Source organism: Numida meleagris, chromosome 31 (assembly GCF_002078875.1).
Source record: "Numida meleagris isolate 19003 breed g44 Domestic line chromosome 31, NumMel1.0, whole genome shotgun sequence".
Taxonomy (NCBI): Eukaryota; Metazoa; Chordata; class Aves; order Galliformes; family Numididae; genus Numida; species Numida meleagris.
This window is the reverse complement of record NC_034436.1, coordinates 52219-68046: the sequence shown is the minus strand read 5'-3', so window position 1 is coordinate 68046 and position 15828 is coordinate 52219. Positions and strand designations below refer to the sequence as shown.

Sequence of the window (15828 nt, the reverse complement as noted above, 5' to 3'; positions counted from 1 at the left end):
GGGGTTGGGGTGACACCTGGGTCTGCTCCCAGGGTTGGTGGTCCCGGGGGGTCAGGCCTGGCCAGCTGGGTCCCTTCCCAGGAAGGAGGGGCTGCACATCGAGTGGGGGCCAACACCTGGCGGTGCCCCCTCCCCCCCGCATCCTTGGGACCAGGTACATATATCTGGGCCGTGGGCGCGGGGGACGGCACGACACGATGGCGGCGGTGCTGGCAGTGGTGCTGGCGGCGGTGCTGGTGGTGTGCGGGGCCCAGTGCCCGACCCCCGCCGACCTGAAGCCGGCCAACGGCACGCGGATCTGCGCACAACTCTACACCGAGGACAGCGCCTACTACAACGAATGCTGCGCCGGGAGCTCGCTGGCAGTGCTGCCCGGCGCTGATGTCCCCTACATGCCCAAGGGCTGGGCCGGCGAAGTCTCCTCGCTGGTGGTGGGCACGCGCTGCGAGCTGACGGTGTGGTCACGGGCCGGCAAGAAAGGCAGCACAAAGCACTTCTCGGCGGGCGCCGTGCCGCGGCTGCAGGAGGTGCGCAGGGGGCTCTTCTTGAACTGGAACGATGCCATCAGGTCCTACTACTGCAAGTGCAACTGAGGAGGGCACGGGGCCGCTCGGGGCTGCTCCACGCAGCGTGGGTCACCACCAGTCGACGTGGGTCAACACGGGTCAACGTGAGTCAACATGCACCAACGCGGGGTAACATCAATGTGGGTCAACGCTCAACACCAGTCACTGTGAGTCAACACTCGTCAATGTGGGTCAACGCAAGCGAGTGCAGCTCAACACAGGCCGGGGATAGTCAGTGTGGGTCAACGCGGTCGCCATCAGCCCATGAGCCACGGGCTCCTCCTGCGGCCCAGCACGCCAGGATGAGTGGACACAGGTCCCCACCAGTCAACGCACATCATTGCACGTCCAAGTGAGCCCGCGTGGGCCCATGCAAGGCCCTGCGGAGCAACACGAGCCAGCGCGCATCGACGTGTGCCTACGGGCTCAGCACCAGCCCCTGCCCAACCCCATGGACCACGGATGCATGGCAGTGCCAGGCCCCCCCCGTGCCCTGACCCCACACAGCTCTGAGCGCAGCCAATAAAGCTTTGAGGATGTGCAGCTCCTGCCTTGGCGCTCATTTATTGGGGGAGGAGATGAGGCAGAGGCGGCTGCAGCAGCTTTAAGGGCGATCGCAGGCAGGTGCCCCCAGCCACCACCTCATGGTGCCTCCACCATGCCCCAAACAGCCACTGCTCTCCCCAAAAACCACAGTGGGACACAGCGCTCTCCAAAAGGACACGTGTAATCTCCAGGGGACCCCATAGCAGCCCTGGGGCACTCCAGCACTGTGGCATTACAAAACGACAATATAAATAGCTTTGTTAAAAAACAAAACAGAAACAAAAAAAGTGTTGGGAGGGGGGACCCAGATCAGTAGTGTGGCCATGGGGCTGTAGTGTTGGGGTGGGAGGGGACATATCCCTCCCGCAGGGTGCAGGCAGTGGCCTGCCCCTAGGGCCAGAGAAGGATAGAAAAAGATTTAAGAGGAAAAAAAATAAATGGGGGGGACTGAGTTGAGATGCCTCACAAGGATCCCAGGGTGGTGACAACGTCAGATCCAGAGCAGTCAGGAAAAGCCCTCAGTCCCAAGCCTCTGCAGGGAAGGAGTGGGGACAGGGCCAGTGCCATCGCACGGCCACACTGCTGTCCCCTGCCAGCTTCCCCCTTCCCTGCACGCTCCCGACTCAGTAGTACGGTGTGGGGGGCCAGGCCCCCCCAGTGCCCCCACAGTAGCGGCACAGTCACAAATCCAGTTAGAGGCAATGGCGAGGATGGCAGTGGGGCAGCCGCCAGCCGCTCACCGCATGCGGTTCTGGCGCATGAGGGGCACGATACAGGAGGGGGGGCCCGCCTTGCCCAGGAATGGGTGCTTCAAGAGTTCGTTGGCGGTGGCCCGCTGCACAGGGTCCCGCACCAGCATGCGGTCCAGGAAGCCCTTGAGAGAGGGGGAGACCTGAGGGACAGAGCGGAGGGGCGTCAGGGGGGCTCCGAGCGAGGCTGTCAAATTCCAGCTGCCCAGCCACCCCCTTTACCTTGTGCACATTTTTCAGTTTGGGGGGCAGATTGTCTCGGATCATTTTCATGGCCTTTAACGGCGGCTCGTTAAAATACGGAGGCTCCCCATCGACCATCTCGATCACCATCACACCCAGGGACCAGATATCCACCTGCAGAAGGGAGGAGGGACATTGGTGGGGCTCACCGGTGGGCAACACCCCTCCGCATCCCCACAGCCCCCCTGCACTGCGGGCTCACCTCTGGGCCGTAGGGCAAGCGAGAGATGAGCTCCGGTGCCATCCAGTACGGGGTCCCCACCAGCGACTTCCGCCGCGGCACCTCCTTGTTCACTTGGGCGCAAAACCCAAAATCAGAGAGTTTCACCTAGAGGCCGGAGAAGGCGGCTCATGAGAACACTCGCTGCCCAGTGCCAGGGTTCAGCTGGCCGGATGCTCCGTTCTCAGTGCCGCTTTCCAGGATCAACCCTGTCCTGTGAGGTTTTCCAGGTGTCTCACAACCCCAATTCCACTCCACATGCTTCTTGCAGAGCATCAGGTTGTAGATCCACCTCAAAGAGCCTAAAAGCCTCTAAAAGCTTCTCTGGCTCCTGTGTAATCAGAATCATGGAACCACAGAACGGTTGGGTTGGAAAGGACCCTAAAGATCACAGAACCACGGAATCCTAGAACGGCTGGGCTGCAAGAGACCCCAAAGCATTCCCAGCCCCAGTCCGTGCTGTGGGCTGCGTGCCACCTAAGAGCTCAGGCTGCCCAGGGCCCCCATCCCTGGCCTTGGGTACCCACAACTTCTCTGGGCAGCAGTGCCAGCGCCTCACCACTCTGAGTAAAATGTTTCCTCCTACTGTCTAGCCTAAATCTCTCCTCTTCTAGTTTAAAACCATTCCCCATCATCCTATCAAAGAAGATGGCCCACCTCTGACCACACCAACACCTTTGGTGTTTGTGTTGCCAGTGTTTTCTGGTGGTGTTTTGGAGGAAGAAAGAACACGCTTGGCTCTGGCACCTCCAGAGAAGGATTTAGGGTTCAGAAAGGCCTCTGGTTGAGGCTCAAAGCCCAGCACTTGGGGCACCCTGAGGAGGCACGGTGCTGCACACGTGCCAAACCCAACATAAGAGCCACTTGGATGGTGTTTGCCACTCAGCAGAGCCCATCCAGACTTCCTAATGAGACCCTGATGCAGTCAGGGCAGGGAAGCAGGAGTTGTTGCAGAGTGGGGATGTCGGTCTGGTGCCACCTGGTCCCGCCCTGCAGGGCAGTGGGGCCACACTGTGGCAACGACACTTACTCTGCCGTCGTGTGTCAGCAGGATGGAGTCACTCTTGATGTCACGGTGGATGACGCCCTGAGCGTGCAGCACGGACAGCGCCTTCAGCACGGCCAGGCAGACAGCCGCAATCTGCTCCTCGTTCATCCTGCGGGAGGGAGAGGGTCAGGGGTGGGTGGCCAGGGGGCCGGGAGGGGCTGGGGTCCCCAGGCACATACCGGGTGTGCGTCACGATGTCGGTCAGCGCGCCGCCCTCCAGGAACTCCATCACCACCCACAGCTCGTCGCCCACCAGGTAGCTGTTGTACATCTCCACCACGTTCTCATGCTGGTAGTCCCGCATGATCACCACCTGCAGGCAGAGTGGGGTGGGCTCGGTGGTGCCCATCTCCTTGGGATGGGTTTGTTGGGGTGGGTGGTGAACGGGGCTCACTGATGGGCAGTTGCCCATCAATGCCTGAGTCACAGGGAGGAAACAGCTCCCGGTGCACAACTCCATAAACACCATGAGCAACAGCCCTAGCTCCCAGTCCCAAAGCAGCTGCATCTGACACCCAATATCAGGTGCCGTGTGAGCCACAGTGCACTGCCCCTGCTCCGCTGCCTGTACCTCATTGAAGAGCAGCTCACGCCGCTGCTGCTTGCGCAGGTCCATCTTCTTGACAGCCACCAGCTTGCCGCTGCTCTTCACGGTGGCGATGCAGACGATGCCAGTGGAGCCCTCCCCGATCTTGATGAAGTTGTCCAGATAGGTGCGGGGGTCTCCAGGATCCACCACCATCTGCAGAGCTGCCCGGAACTGTTCGTGGGAGACACGCTGGGGCTCGCGCTGAGGTGAGCGGGGCTGCTGTGGGCCAACAGCAGGTGGTGGGGGGCCAGGCTGCGGCGGGCGGGCCAGGTGGGGCTCGGAGGCGTGTGGGGTGAGGCCAGCGGGGGGTTCAGGGACCTTGGAGCGGGGTGGGCCAAGGGGCTGGGCTCGGGAGGAGCCGGCGGTGCCACTCACTGGCCCGTTGGGTGCTGTCTCCTGTGGTCGGCCCGGCCGAAGCTCAGCCTGCAAAGAAGGGAGGAGAGGGCTGTTAGAGCCATGAGAGATTGCGTGGAACATTGCCGCTGGCCCTGAAGTACCAACACCACCGTGTCCAGGCGTTAGCAGGGCTGGATGGTGCCAGAGGAACTAATTGCACCAGATGGGTTTGAAGGAGCAAGGACAGCGAGGAATGGGGATAAATGACCGCAGGCGGCTGCTTCGGAGATCAAAGAGGAAAGAGGACAGCGTGAGGAGCCATGGCACAGCCCCAGGGAGGAAAGCACAGAACAGACGCAGCCCCCTGCGGCACAGGGCGCTGGTGGTCTTCAACAGTCTTAATTGAAGCGAAGAAGCCCGTTAGCTGGCGCTGGCTTAGGAAGCAGGGCAGAGGCTGCTGTTGTAGGAGGTGGAGGCCAGGCAGAGTGAGGAGAGCCCCCCGGGTTGGGGGGAAGGAGAGATCTCTGCTAAGCGGAGTGGCTCAGAGCAGGGGGAGCAGAGGAGCCGTTACCTGTGCACTTGCACCCCGGACAGGGTCGGTCTCAGCCCGCGGGTAGGTATTAAAGGGTCGTCCCGTCTGCTGGGCTGTCTTCATCACCCCTTCGGACACGGGGATGTTGGGAGTCCGGATATTGGGCCCAGAGAGCGGGCGCTTGTCGCGGGGGGACTGTGGGCTGCTTTCGCTGCCGTAGGTGGATTTGGGCCGCTTATCACAGGGCTCGGCGCGCTCCCGCCGCACCACGCGCTCATCCCGCTCGCTGCAGTCCCTGTCGGCGGGGCCGTCCCGCTCAGGGGGCCTGGGGTACTCGGGAGGGGGCGGGCGGCCGCCGGCTCTGGGGCCAGGCTCCTGCCCACGGGGCCGCTGCGGGTCCCGCTCGCGGGGTCGCTCCTTGCCCCGGTCGGGCTCGCCACGGGGTGCGGGGCAGCTCTTCTCCTTGCTGCGGCCAGTGTCCTCGGAGAGGCCGTTCTCCTGGCAGAGCTGGTCGCGGCGGGGCGGGAAGGGGGGGCTGTCCCTGCGCAGAGAATTGGAACGGGACACGGACATGTTCTCAAACTCATCCAGCAGCCAGGTCAGGGAGCCGTCCTTGGCGGCTTTGGTGCCCCGTACGATGGTCTTTGTGCAGGACGTGGGACGAGAGGCAGACAGGAACACGGAACACAAACAGAACAAAAGAAAAAAAACAAAAAAATACAAAAAAAAATGAAAGAAAATAAAACAAAAATAAAAATGAAATGCCTGGTGGTGACGGGGGCAGGGGGCGGCTCACACAGACGGGACGAAGGGAGGGATGGGATGGGATCTCTGCTGACTGCCACGGACACTACCTCTATTCGATCACCACACGATGAGCAGAGTGCTGTTAATAGGAGGTGACCCCACCAGGTTCACACACAGATGGGGATGCTGGAGGCCAGGTAGAAGGCAGATCTGGCGTCCCCACAGTCTCAGGGGTCTGCCCATGCTGTCCTGAGCCCCTCCAGGAGGTAGGAAACAGAGTTGCGCTGGGGAGCAGACCCGGCTGTCTCTCTCTTCCTGTACGGGCCAATGCCAGGCTGAGTCCCGTGCAGGGGAGCGGGGGCTCATGGGGAAGGGTCCCGGGGGGGCTGCTGCTGGCACTGGCTCTGCCTTGAGGCTTGTGGCACTTGGCCAGGACCCAGAGTGCAGGGGGCTTTGTTTGGCCACAAACATAATCATCAGGAACCACGCAGCAGCAGCAGATTTCACTCCCAGCAGAAGCCTGGCTAGGGGCCAACACAGCTCCTGCTGGGACACTGCTCCTCTGCTATCAGGCCCGAGCTTTGCTACCAGATAGAGGGGAGGCAGAAGGGTAGCTAGAGGGTTACTGCACTTTGCGTCATTTCCAAGGTCTCCAGGAAGGATGTGCACACCTTTTATCCACAATTCCATGCTGCCCAGCAGCACCACAGCCTGCCTACCACACTGCACGTCTGCAAGCCCTTCTCCTTCTGGAAGCCATCAGCTCCTCAGCCCAAACAACAAGGCTTTGCAGCCCATTCCCTTCTCTGGCTGGACCTGACCTTTGAGCTTGGCCTGAATGAGACTGAGCAGAGGGGACTGCTTCCAGGATCATCTGCAAAGCAAAAGCCCTTGCATGGAGAGCACCGTGCCCTAACTCTCCTTTTGTGGTTCAAGCCATCGGGGTTTCTTTCTGACTCCTGCCAAAGTCCATCTCACCCAAGGGGGTGGGCATGGGACAGATCCAATAGTGTCAGTGCCTTTTCTTGTCACCAACAGAGAGCAGCCAGGTGGAACAGAAGGGAGCAGAGTTGGGGACCTAGGGAGGGTGAAGGCAGAGGAGCACCAGAGCTAGGGCACAGAGATGGTGTGGGTTTCCTCAATCGAGGCAAGCAGACGAGTCAGACTTAAAACAATGACATAACAGTGGCTTGGGGAAACAGGCACAGGGAGAGGATGGGATGGGAAGGGAAGGGACAGGCACCGCTCTGGTTGTTTTCTCCTTGGATTTTTTTTTTTTTCCTCCAGTGTCCAGGAGAATGCAGCAGGGTGAGGAAGGGGAGAAGTTTTGTTCCGCACCTATCTTCCTCCCGTGTGGGCAGCAGGGGGTACATGAAAAAGCAGCTGGTTGTGGAGCACACTGAGAGGTTTCAGGAACCTAATGGCCACCTTACCTTCCCTGTGGCACCCCAGGGAGAGGGCACAAACACCTCCCAAAATGTTTCCATCAGCCCCCAGCCCTCAACTGGTCCCCTCACCACGTTGCAGGGCCGCTTACCTTCTGCGAGCCGTGCTGGATGGCTGTGATACACACTGGATCCACCAGGGGCTTGGGCCGCTTGGCAGACTCCTCGATGATGCCCTGCCATTGCCGCGGCAGTCCTGTGAACTTCTGCTCCTGCTGGTCGTACCCGGTGTGGACACGGTGCTCAAAGTTGGAAGGTGCGGAGATCTCGATGCGTTTCTTCTTCTTGCTGAACATGGTTAGAGCGGCTAGAAGACCTGCGGGGACAAAGAGAGGACACAGTGAGGTCTGGAGGAGGACACGGGCGGTGGGGGCTGTAAAACGAGCATCCATTCTTCAGGAATGGACTGTGCTCTCTGGGAAAGGCATTGCTTGCCAAAAAGGAAGCACCTCCATCCAGCACAACCCCACAGCTCCCAGCCTTGCTGCGCAGCCCTCACACCAGGTGGGCTGCTCCCTTTGTCAGTTGCTCATCCCCCATTTTTGCTATCGCTGGTTTTTATTTCAAGCTGCACTGGGGCTCCCCTAGCCTAAAAGCCTTGCCGAGCTCCTCCTGCTCACAGCCTCAGTCTGCTCTGTCTCTACCTGTAAGCAATGCAATGGCGCAGCAGCAATCATAACCGGGGCAGCCAAGGGCTCTGCACAGCACAGGAGAAATGCTGGCTTCAGCCTCAGCCCACGTCCCTCTGCCACTGCGTGGCCAGACGATGGACTCGGCTCCTCCTCCCACTGCCAGCACTGCTCCTCTGTGATGCAAGCCGAGGGCTGCTGTCCTCTGCTGAGCTGTGGAGCACTGGTTTGGCCACGTCTTCTCCTCCAGCAGCAGCCCGACTTCCTGCCTGGGTCACTCCTGTGCAATTTGCACCTGGGCTGCTCCGCATCCAGGACAGCATTTGCTTTCTGAACCCTGCTCTTGCAGGCATGTTGCTGTTGTAGCGTCTTCCCTCCTCTCCCTTTGCTCAGCCTGCTTTGATGTAATGCTCCTAAATTTAAAAACATAGCAAAAGCCTCCCACAATTACAAGCTGGAGTCTTCTAAAGACCTCAGAGTGCAAAGACAGGAGCAGCCTGGCAGCAAGTGTGAGCCCAGGCAGCCCTGTGACACCCAGGCAATGGCCACGAGCCCCTGAGCTGCCCCACATTACAACTGAGCGAGTCCCATGCTCACCAGTATCCCACCCCACTCTCCTTCCTTCTCCAGCAGTGAAGAGTAGCAGACAGTCTGTGCTCTGATGCTACCCAAACACTTTAAAACAGCTCTCTATCCCATGCCGGTGCCCATCCCGTGGGCACAGAGCCCAGGGCACAACGCGGAGCTCCAAGAAGGGGCAAGCCTGTGCAGAGCCAGGGCTCCAGCCTCACCTTGGCCACCAGCCTGTGGCTTTGGCCAGCTTCCCTGGCTCTACTCTGCCCACACACGCGAGCTTTTGCCCTTCCTCTGGGAGTCGGGGCTTTGCGGGCCGCCTCGTGCTGCAGAACTGGTGCTGCTTCTTGGAGACACGGCTGCTGCAGCGTCACTGAGGACTGCAGCCACGAGCAGGGGTTGTTCTCCAGGCAGCACTTCAGGATAGGAGCTGGGAAAACTTCTGAGCAAAACAGGTTGGCCTGCAAAGAGCTGGGCACACAGGTGTTCAGTTCCAGCAGGAAAACAGACTGTTTGCTCAGGCATTTAAACATCTATCAAGGTTGCTGAAACTAAACTTAGCAACGTGGCCAGCATAGCTTTGGTACCAAATTCAAGGCCTGACAGTTGCATGGCTTCCCTCTGCAGAGCTGGGCCCAGCCAAGAGACCAAGCAATCACCACTCAGCTACAACCTGTGCTGCTTGCAGATCTCAGCGCTTCTTCATCTTGTTTGTGAACACTGCAGGGAGAGCTTGCTTCTTTTTATTTTATTTTAAAAAACCATCAGCAAAATCAGCCTGCAAGAGACCTCCAAGAAGTGCTGCTTGGTCCTGGCACAGCATTTCTGATTGAGACTGGCCACAGCTAAATGCATCACACAGGGTCCTGGGATGAAGACAGCCACGATGAGGAGCCCAGAAATTGTATGGTTGGTGCAGAAAAGGGAGAGTTCCTTCCAGCTGAGCTCAGCGCTCAGGGTTCCCCCCAGATTCAGAGCCATGTTCCTGTGGCTCTCCAGCCACGGTTCCAAGGTGAGCACTCCAGATGTAGCACAGATGCGTCAAGGAACTGATGAACCAGCAGCAGCTGGAGATGGACTCATCCCATGGTACGTGGTAGGAATGTGCTAGAAGGTCAGGAAATGCTTCTGCCCTCAGCAGCATCGAGGAACGCAGCGCAGATACTTCCTCAGAAACCAGAGGTCATGCAGTGGTGATGGACGAGGGGGTATCCATGCAGCGCTGTCCCACGAGAGCGATGCTCCGCACTGCGCCCACCCTGTGGCTGCCACTGGGCACAGTGGGGTCCACGAGCTGCCCCATGAAGGACTGGGGGAGATGACCACCTCAGTGGGGCAGTGGGGACCCAGCCCGAAGGAAAGCACAGAACAAAGCTGCAGAGGAAGCCTGGCCCCAAGGCGGACCCCAGAGCCCTTTCTCCTCGTGTAAACACCACAGCTTCACACAATGGGGGCTTGTTTACACCAGCGGAACGCCCGCATCCTTCCAGGCTCAGAGGTACAACGTTGATGCTGCTCAGCAGGAGCTCGGAGTGCTGGCAAGCCTTTCCCAAAATCAACAATTCTGTGTTGAGCCTTAGCAGAGTAGGCACTGAAGTCAGTGTGACCTGAGTGCTGACAACAGCTGCGGACCCACTCCCCCCGAGCTCAGCCTAAGGGGAAAGGGACAGAGTGAGCACACTCGAAACCATGTACCAGTGCTCTTGGTCATCACCTGATATTCAGCTACACTGAGGATGGATGCAGGTTGCTCACAGCAAGTCCTCAGCGCCAACTTGAGCACAAGACCTAAGTCAGAGAAAAGCTGGTAGGATTCCCTTCCCTATTTCTCTGCCATGCACTTGGTGGCATGCTCTGCCTGGCACAGACTCTGCAAAGAAAATCAGAACAAGACTGGACCTATCAGACCCTTGTGAAAACACCAGTGAGAGCCAAGGGGAAAGGCTGGACGCTCAGATTGCTGCTAATGCAACCCTAAAACTGCCAACAGCCTTAAACTCTGCATTTTCCCTGGATGCAGCACAGAGCATTGGCCAGAACCAACCATCAGAACAAGTGTAACAGCACTGCAAAGCCAGCCCTGATTTGCTTCAAAACCAGGCTGCAATCCCCAGCACCTGGACCACAACGACAGCCCTGTACAGCTCAAAGCTTTCCAGAATGGTTTGCAAAGAACAAAACCCCATGAGGCCGCATTGTCCTCACACCTTCAGCGACAAGCAGAGGTGTGACAGGGATGGGCAAAGGGGTCCTTGTCCAGGTGTTGCTGGTGGAAGCTGTGCACCTACTGCCGGGCTCCGGGCTCCAGCTTCTTGCTGCCAGGATCTGCTGTCAGCGAGGTGTGGTGCCAGCAGTGCACCCAGCACCCTGACACCGCTGTTGGATGTTCCTAGCGTTCTGGCTTGCCCGAAACCACACGAGTGCAGAGGTCGGCATTTTCACTGTAGAAGCAACTTGGGGTTTAGCACATCAAAGAGGAAAATGCACTCAGAAGATCCAGGAAGGTGAGGGACAGGAGGGTACGGTGACCGCCGGCCGCTGCTGGTTTGCTGTCGGACGGTGGGATGAGCCATCAGACTGCAGCACGTCGTCGGATCCAGCCCTGACATCTCAGCAGAGGAAAAACCAGTTTTGTTTGTTTGTCGGTAAAAGCAGCCGGCTGGAGGAAGCACACCCCTCCCACGCAGGATCTGGACACGGAGGCAGCAGAGTAAAACAAACACAGGCAGCCTGGCATTTCAGGCCCCGCTTTATGCTTTGTTTGTTTAACCCTTTTGTTTCTCAAGCTGCGGGAGCAATGCCATCCCACGCTGACCCAACCCGTCCTACCAGCGTGGCTCGCTCTGATTTTGGGCCCCTCTGCCACTTTCACTGCCTGCTGGTGTGATTGTGGCCTTTTCCTCCCATTTCAGTCTCCTGATTCAGCTTCCTTCACACTGCTCGGTGCGAAACTTAGTGGCTCTAGAGACAACCTCTTCCTGCAGGCAGGAAATCCCAGCCCCGGCTGCCCGCCTCGCTCCAGCACTGCACCAACACTCCCTCCTTACTCAGTCTGGGCTTCTCCTTCTCAGACCCTGTTTCTATAAATTCTAATAATTCCCTAGCACCTGGGGAAGGGGGAAAGCCTCCACCACCGCCCATTCTTGCACAAATTGGGGTACTGGTAGCCCCCGTTTCACTCCTCCAGAGGCCGCTGTGCCCCGAGCGGACACAGCTGTGCTCCACGTGTTTGCCAGCACCATGGGGCCAGATCCTGAACCACGCCAAGCATTCCTCAGGGGCAGGCAGCTGGGCGTGAGCTGTGCCGCAAACAAACCTCCCCGTCAGGCTCCCTTGACTGTGCTTGTTACCTTGACAAAGTTTTATCCCAGCAGGCGAGGCTGATTGAAGCTCAAAAGGCCGCGCACAGCTTCAGCCTGGATTGCTGAGTGAGGGAAACTTCACCCTACAGGCACTGCTGGCTGGAGTCATCCCAGGGTGAGCATCCTGGGGTGCGTGTGTGCCCACTTCGTTCTGGTTCCCCCTTGCTGCCACCTGCACGCATCATGCTGGCTTTCTGCAGAAGTCACAGCATCTTTCTTTGCTCCTCAGAGCACCTACTCCAAATTCTACCCTGGAAAACTTCCTGAGCGCTGGCTCCTTTCCCATGAAAGCCCCCACAGAGGAACCCCGTGCAGTACCACGGGCAGAAATCCCATGTCTGGATGATTTGGAGGCACAGGGCACCTCTCTCGGGGTGGTCATTGCCAGGTTCCAGGCAGAGAAAGCTGGGCAGAAGGAAAGTGAGTACAGCTGGAGGGTCCTTATCTACCTGCACACAGAAGGCGTGAGCAGCAGAACACCTTGGGACTCCGCTACTTAAGCCAACCAAGCTCCAAATCGAGCCCGATCTCACGGAAATCTTTGTGTATTGGCAGCAGAACAGCAACATGAAGAGGCACGACTGGAGCCAGGACCCCCCTCACTGTTATCCCCAACCCTCGGTCCAACACATCAGCAGTGTTTCTGCCAGCCATGGGGATGGGGAAGGGTTAAAATCCACCCCTCTGCCTCTCCTGGAGCTCTGCACATTCCTCAGCCCTGTCCAAACCCAGGTCACATTCCCTTTATCTCAGCTTTGTTTAATTAGTCAGCCATTAACGAACACTTCTGGCAGCGAGGAGTAAACTAAAATAGAGCAGAATATTCCCCACTGCTGGCAAGCTCCCCAGCCTTACGCTATCATGAGCTGGGAGCTCACTCTCACCTTTCAAAAGTGAAAAAATAAGGAAAGAAAGATTGAGAAGGAGTCTATGAGCACTGATTTCCCCTGGCACGGCCGCGCCGCTTGCACACTTGCCTCTTCTCTAAGCATTCTGTGTCCCTGCAAGGACTTTGTGCCCCACACAACTTGCAGGACTCTCACTGACTGTGCACACAGAGCATCAGCGAGAGCCTGGGTGTGGGCACAGCTCCACTTCTGAGATCTCTCCTGAGCTGAGTATGCTCCAAACGGATCTCATTAAACAGAGACCAAATCCGAAAGCAGCGGCGCATCACAGTGCTGACCCCCCCCCCCCCCCAGGGACATTTCACAGGGGCTCAATCAGCCCTGTGCTGCTGACCTCATCGTGCAGGCACCCAGGGACACCCCACCATCCCGTGCTTCCCGTAGGATTGTTTTGCTCACCACCAGCTGGGAAGCATTAACCAGCACTGAGTTCTTCCCCTCCACAACCCATGCACCAGGTGGAGCAGAGCAGGAAGTCTGCTCCAAAGGGATATTTGTTTCGTAAAGTCCAATTCTGGCGCAGCACAGATGTGGGTCTCAGCTTTGCCCACACCCTGGTCCAGGAGGAATTACTCCCCTTTCCTACTGGCTTAAACCAAGAAGACCGAGGCTCTGCCTCCCATACAAACACCATGACCAGTGCAAAGAGAATCCCCTGCTCGCCTCGGCCAGAACTGAGCTTGCTGCCTCCAAAAGCCAGCTCAGCAGAGTGAAGGGCAAACAAACCTGCTCCAGCAGCAAGATGGAGAGTGCCCCACTGCTCTGCATGTTTCCAGTACATTCAGCCTCACCCGAGCTTGAAAAGCAAAGAAACTTCCTCCGAGCAGCCTCCCCTCCGTGCTCACCCCCTCCCAAACTCTGCCTGAAACTCATTAACAAAATATATCAGCAAGACTCCGCATTACTCACCATCACCATTCTGCTTCCTGCGTGCCAGAGGGGAAAGAAGGAAGGAAAACTGCCACAAGAGGAACTCTTGGGGCAGGAGGGCACGGGGCTGAGGAACACCAGCACAGAACGGGGGTTTGGGGCCAGCAGCCACAGCCACTGTGCTCCTGCTCCTGACTCAGAACTTCCCGTGCCTCTGGAGCCAGGCGGGACTGGGACGCGGCACCCTGGGCTCTGGGGATGGGGTGAGCGGGGCAGGTGGGCTCTCACCCTGCCCCTTTTTGCCTGCTGTGACCGGGTTTAGGCTGGCACGGGGACAGACGGGCTTTGCTCCCCTCCATCATCGGCACGGCACCGGGACAAGCAGCACACCGAGGGGCATGGGAACAGAGGGTGAAACCGTGCCAAGCCCCGTGCTGCTTCCTGGTGCCGCAAGCCTTGCTCCAAGGTTAGCCGCCCAAAGAACAGGTTCCTCCCGGCTCCGCGCCACCTCCCTGCAGGCGCCCACCTCCGTTCTGTGGTGCCATTACCATTTTCTGGGGCTGGAAGTGGCTCCGGCGCTGCGCTCGCCCACGCTGCAAGGATCCGTTGGCAAGTGAGGAAGGAGGGAAGGAGGAGAGGAGCTGGGATCGGCAGCTGCGGGGCTCGGAGGGGTTAACAGCGAAGCTTGTAAGAAGTGGAGCAGGAATAGAGGAGATTTGAGCCGGGAGCCAATGAGGCAGCAACATTTGAAACAAAGCAGCCAGTCAAGTGCTCCGGCCGTGGAAACAGGGAAGGACAGAGAGGGGAAGGTGGAAAGCCCGTGGCCTTTCCGGTGCGTCCCTGCTCATGTGGGTGTTCCTTACACCGCTTCCAGGTCCCTCACCCACCCTGAAAGCAGGGGCGGTATCTGGCCAGAAGTGCTGGCTCCTCTCCTGCAAGTTCCGCTGGCAGAGAGAGCTCTGATTAAGGAACAGCAGCCCCAAAACCTGGTGGGGGGACGCCAGGACCCTCCTCAGTACTCCAGAGCTCATCCCAGGGCTGTAAGCCTCACCTAAGGGCAAGGATCACGGCTCAGGGCTCTGCTTCTTCATCTGTTTTCCGCACAGCTCTGCGCAGATGAGCAGCATGCTGCTCCCTAAGGAGAAGCGGTGGGAGCTGGGCGATCCCATGGGGCACAGCCTCCAATCCACCTGCTCTGAGAAGGAACTCTCTCTTCTCTTCTGTGCTCACTCAGAGGAAACACCCTTGAATTGGCCCAATTACATGTCTTGCAAATGAACTTCCCCCCCAGCAGCCTCCATGGGCAACTTGGCACAACACAGGGGCAGCTCGAGCTCTGCTGCACCAGAGTGAAGGCAGCAGGTGGCGAGTGGGACAGGGAGAGCAAATCACAGGGCAGCAGCGAGCCCTGCTCCGTCCAGCACAGCCCAACAGCATCTCCAAGAGGTCTGTGCAGCTCAATTCTTATTTAAATGCTTTTTATGAGCAAAGAGGAAAAAAAACATGGTTGTGAATGTTAATCACCTAGCAGGGTTTACAACTAGATTGCTCACTTCCCATTTGTCCTCGTTTTCCTCCTTGTTCTTTTTCAGAATATTCATGGATCAAAATATCTATAGCAGCCTCGTTGGACTGCTAATTTGCACTCGGAAGCTTTCCCAGAATCACAGGAGAAAGATGTGGGAAAAAGGATCAGCGGATGAGAACAAATCTCCCACCATCTGCCCCCCAGCTCACACCTCGGTCATCTCATCCTGATGCGCTCCATGCGCTGCAGCACCAGCTGCAAAACCAGGTGCAAAAATGGTTTTTGCCAAGTGCACACTCCATGGAACTGCTGCGAAGGCCAGCGGCCCGGCATCACCCACCCGGGGTCATTTCCACTTGGTGGCACCTGAGCCCTCATAAAGCAAATGGGCAAGAGGTTGTATTTCAGCATTCACAGCTTTCTTCTTTTATCTTTTCAGAAAGGAAAAAAAACAGCAGTGGAGAGCCGGGCAGAATGCTGATGCGGAGCGAGCTCGAGCGGCTGTGCGTCTCCCAGTCTAAGAGGCAAAACCCATTTGTCCTTCTGGAAAGTTGTTTCTCTGACATAGAACAAGCAGCAGCTTCAACACCTCCGATTTTCAGTCATCAAAAGCTGCTGTGACTACAGAAATCCACCAGCTGTTCTGCTCGGCTGCCAAGAGCACAAAGAGCCCCCAGCATCAATTTCAGAGTCTTGTGAAACGCGCTAATTAATTCATAGAAAGATAAAAGCACATCAAAGGAAGTTCTACCCCCGTATCTTTCAGAATTTTAACAAAATTAGCAGAAGCATGTCCTGCTAATCCTCGCCTTGCAGACAAACCCAACACGGCCTGAGCGTGCACCAGCACCACCCAATGAAACCCCCCGCACCGTGAGCGTGTCCCTGCAGTGCTGCACCCTGATGATGTCCTGCCACTCTGCTTCCCTCCAGCTGC

The 15828-nt window shown here is 57.9% G+C and overlaps 2 protein-coding genes across 7 annotated transcripts in view; one reads left to right on the top strand and one right to left on the bottom strand.

Moving 5' to 3' along the window:
• Nucleotides 7-1109, top strand: SYCN (syncollin). The gene has a single exon (XM_021379045.1). The coding sequence runs from the start codon at nucleotides 198-200 to the stop codon at nucleotides 591-593; it is 396 nt and encodes a 131-aa protein (XP_021234720.1). The 5' UTR covers nucleotides 7-197; the 3' UTR covers nucleotides 594-1109.
• PAK4 (p21 (RAC1) activated kinase 4) overlaps nucleotides 1276-15828 on the bottom strand; it is a 21143-nt gene continuing 6590 nt past the window's right edge. For 2 of the 6 annotated variants that reach the window (XM_021379033.1, XM_021379036.1), the window contains exons 2-9: nucleotides 7114-7337; nucleotides 4869-5471; nucleotides 3944-4384; nucleotides 3552-3685; nucleotides 3355-3481; nucleotides 2307-2432; nucleotides 2084-2218; nucleotides 1276-2004 (exon numbers count right to left, since the gene is read on the bottom strand). In XM_021379033.1, the coding sequence (XP_021234708.1) occupies nucleotides 1849-2004; nucleotides 2084-2218; nucleotides 2307-2432; nucleotides 3355-3481; nucleotides 3552-3685; nucleotides 3944-4384; nucleotides 4869-5471; nucleotides 7114-7317 (1926 nt within the window). In that variant the 5' untranslated portion in view covers nucleotides 7318-7337 and the 3' untranslated portion in view covers nucleotides 1276-1848. Of the gene's footprint in view, nucleotides 2005-2083; nucleotides 2219-2306; nucleotides 2433-3354; nucleotides 3482-3551; nucleotides 3686-3943; nucleotides 4385-4868; nucleotides 5472-7113; nucleotides 7338-8441; nucleotides 12743-13402; nucleotides 13860-13911; nucleotides 14344-14414; nucleotides 15792-15828 lie in introns of those variants that run through there. The other 4 variants (XM_021379037.1, XM_021379034.1, XM_021379035.1 and 1 more) reach the window with 4 other exon arrangements.

Excerpts from the sequence above, each read along its gene's own strand:
- SYCN (XM_021379045.1), top strand. The coding sequence starts at position 198 with ATGGCGGCGGTGCTGGCAGTGGTGCTGGCGGCGGTGCTGGTGGTGTGC.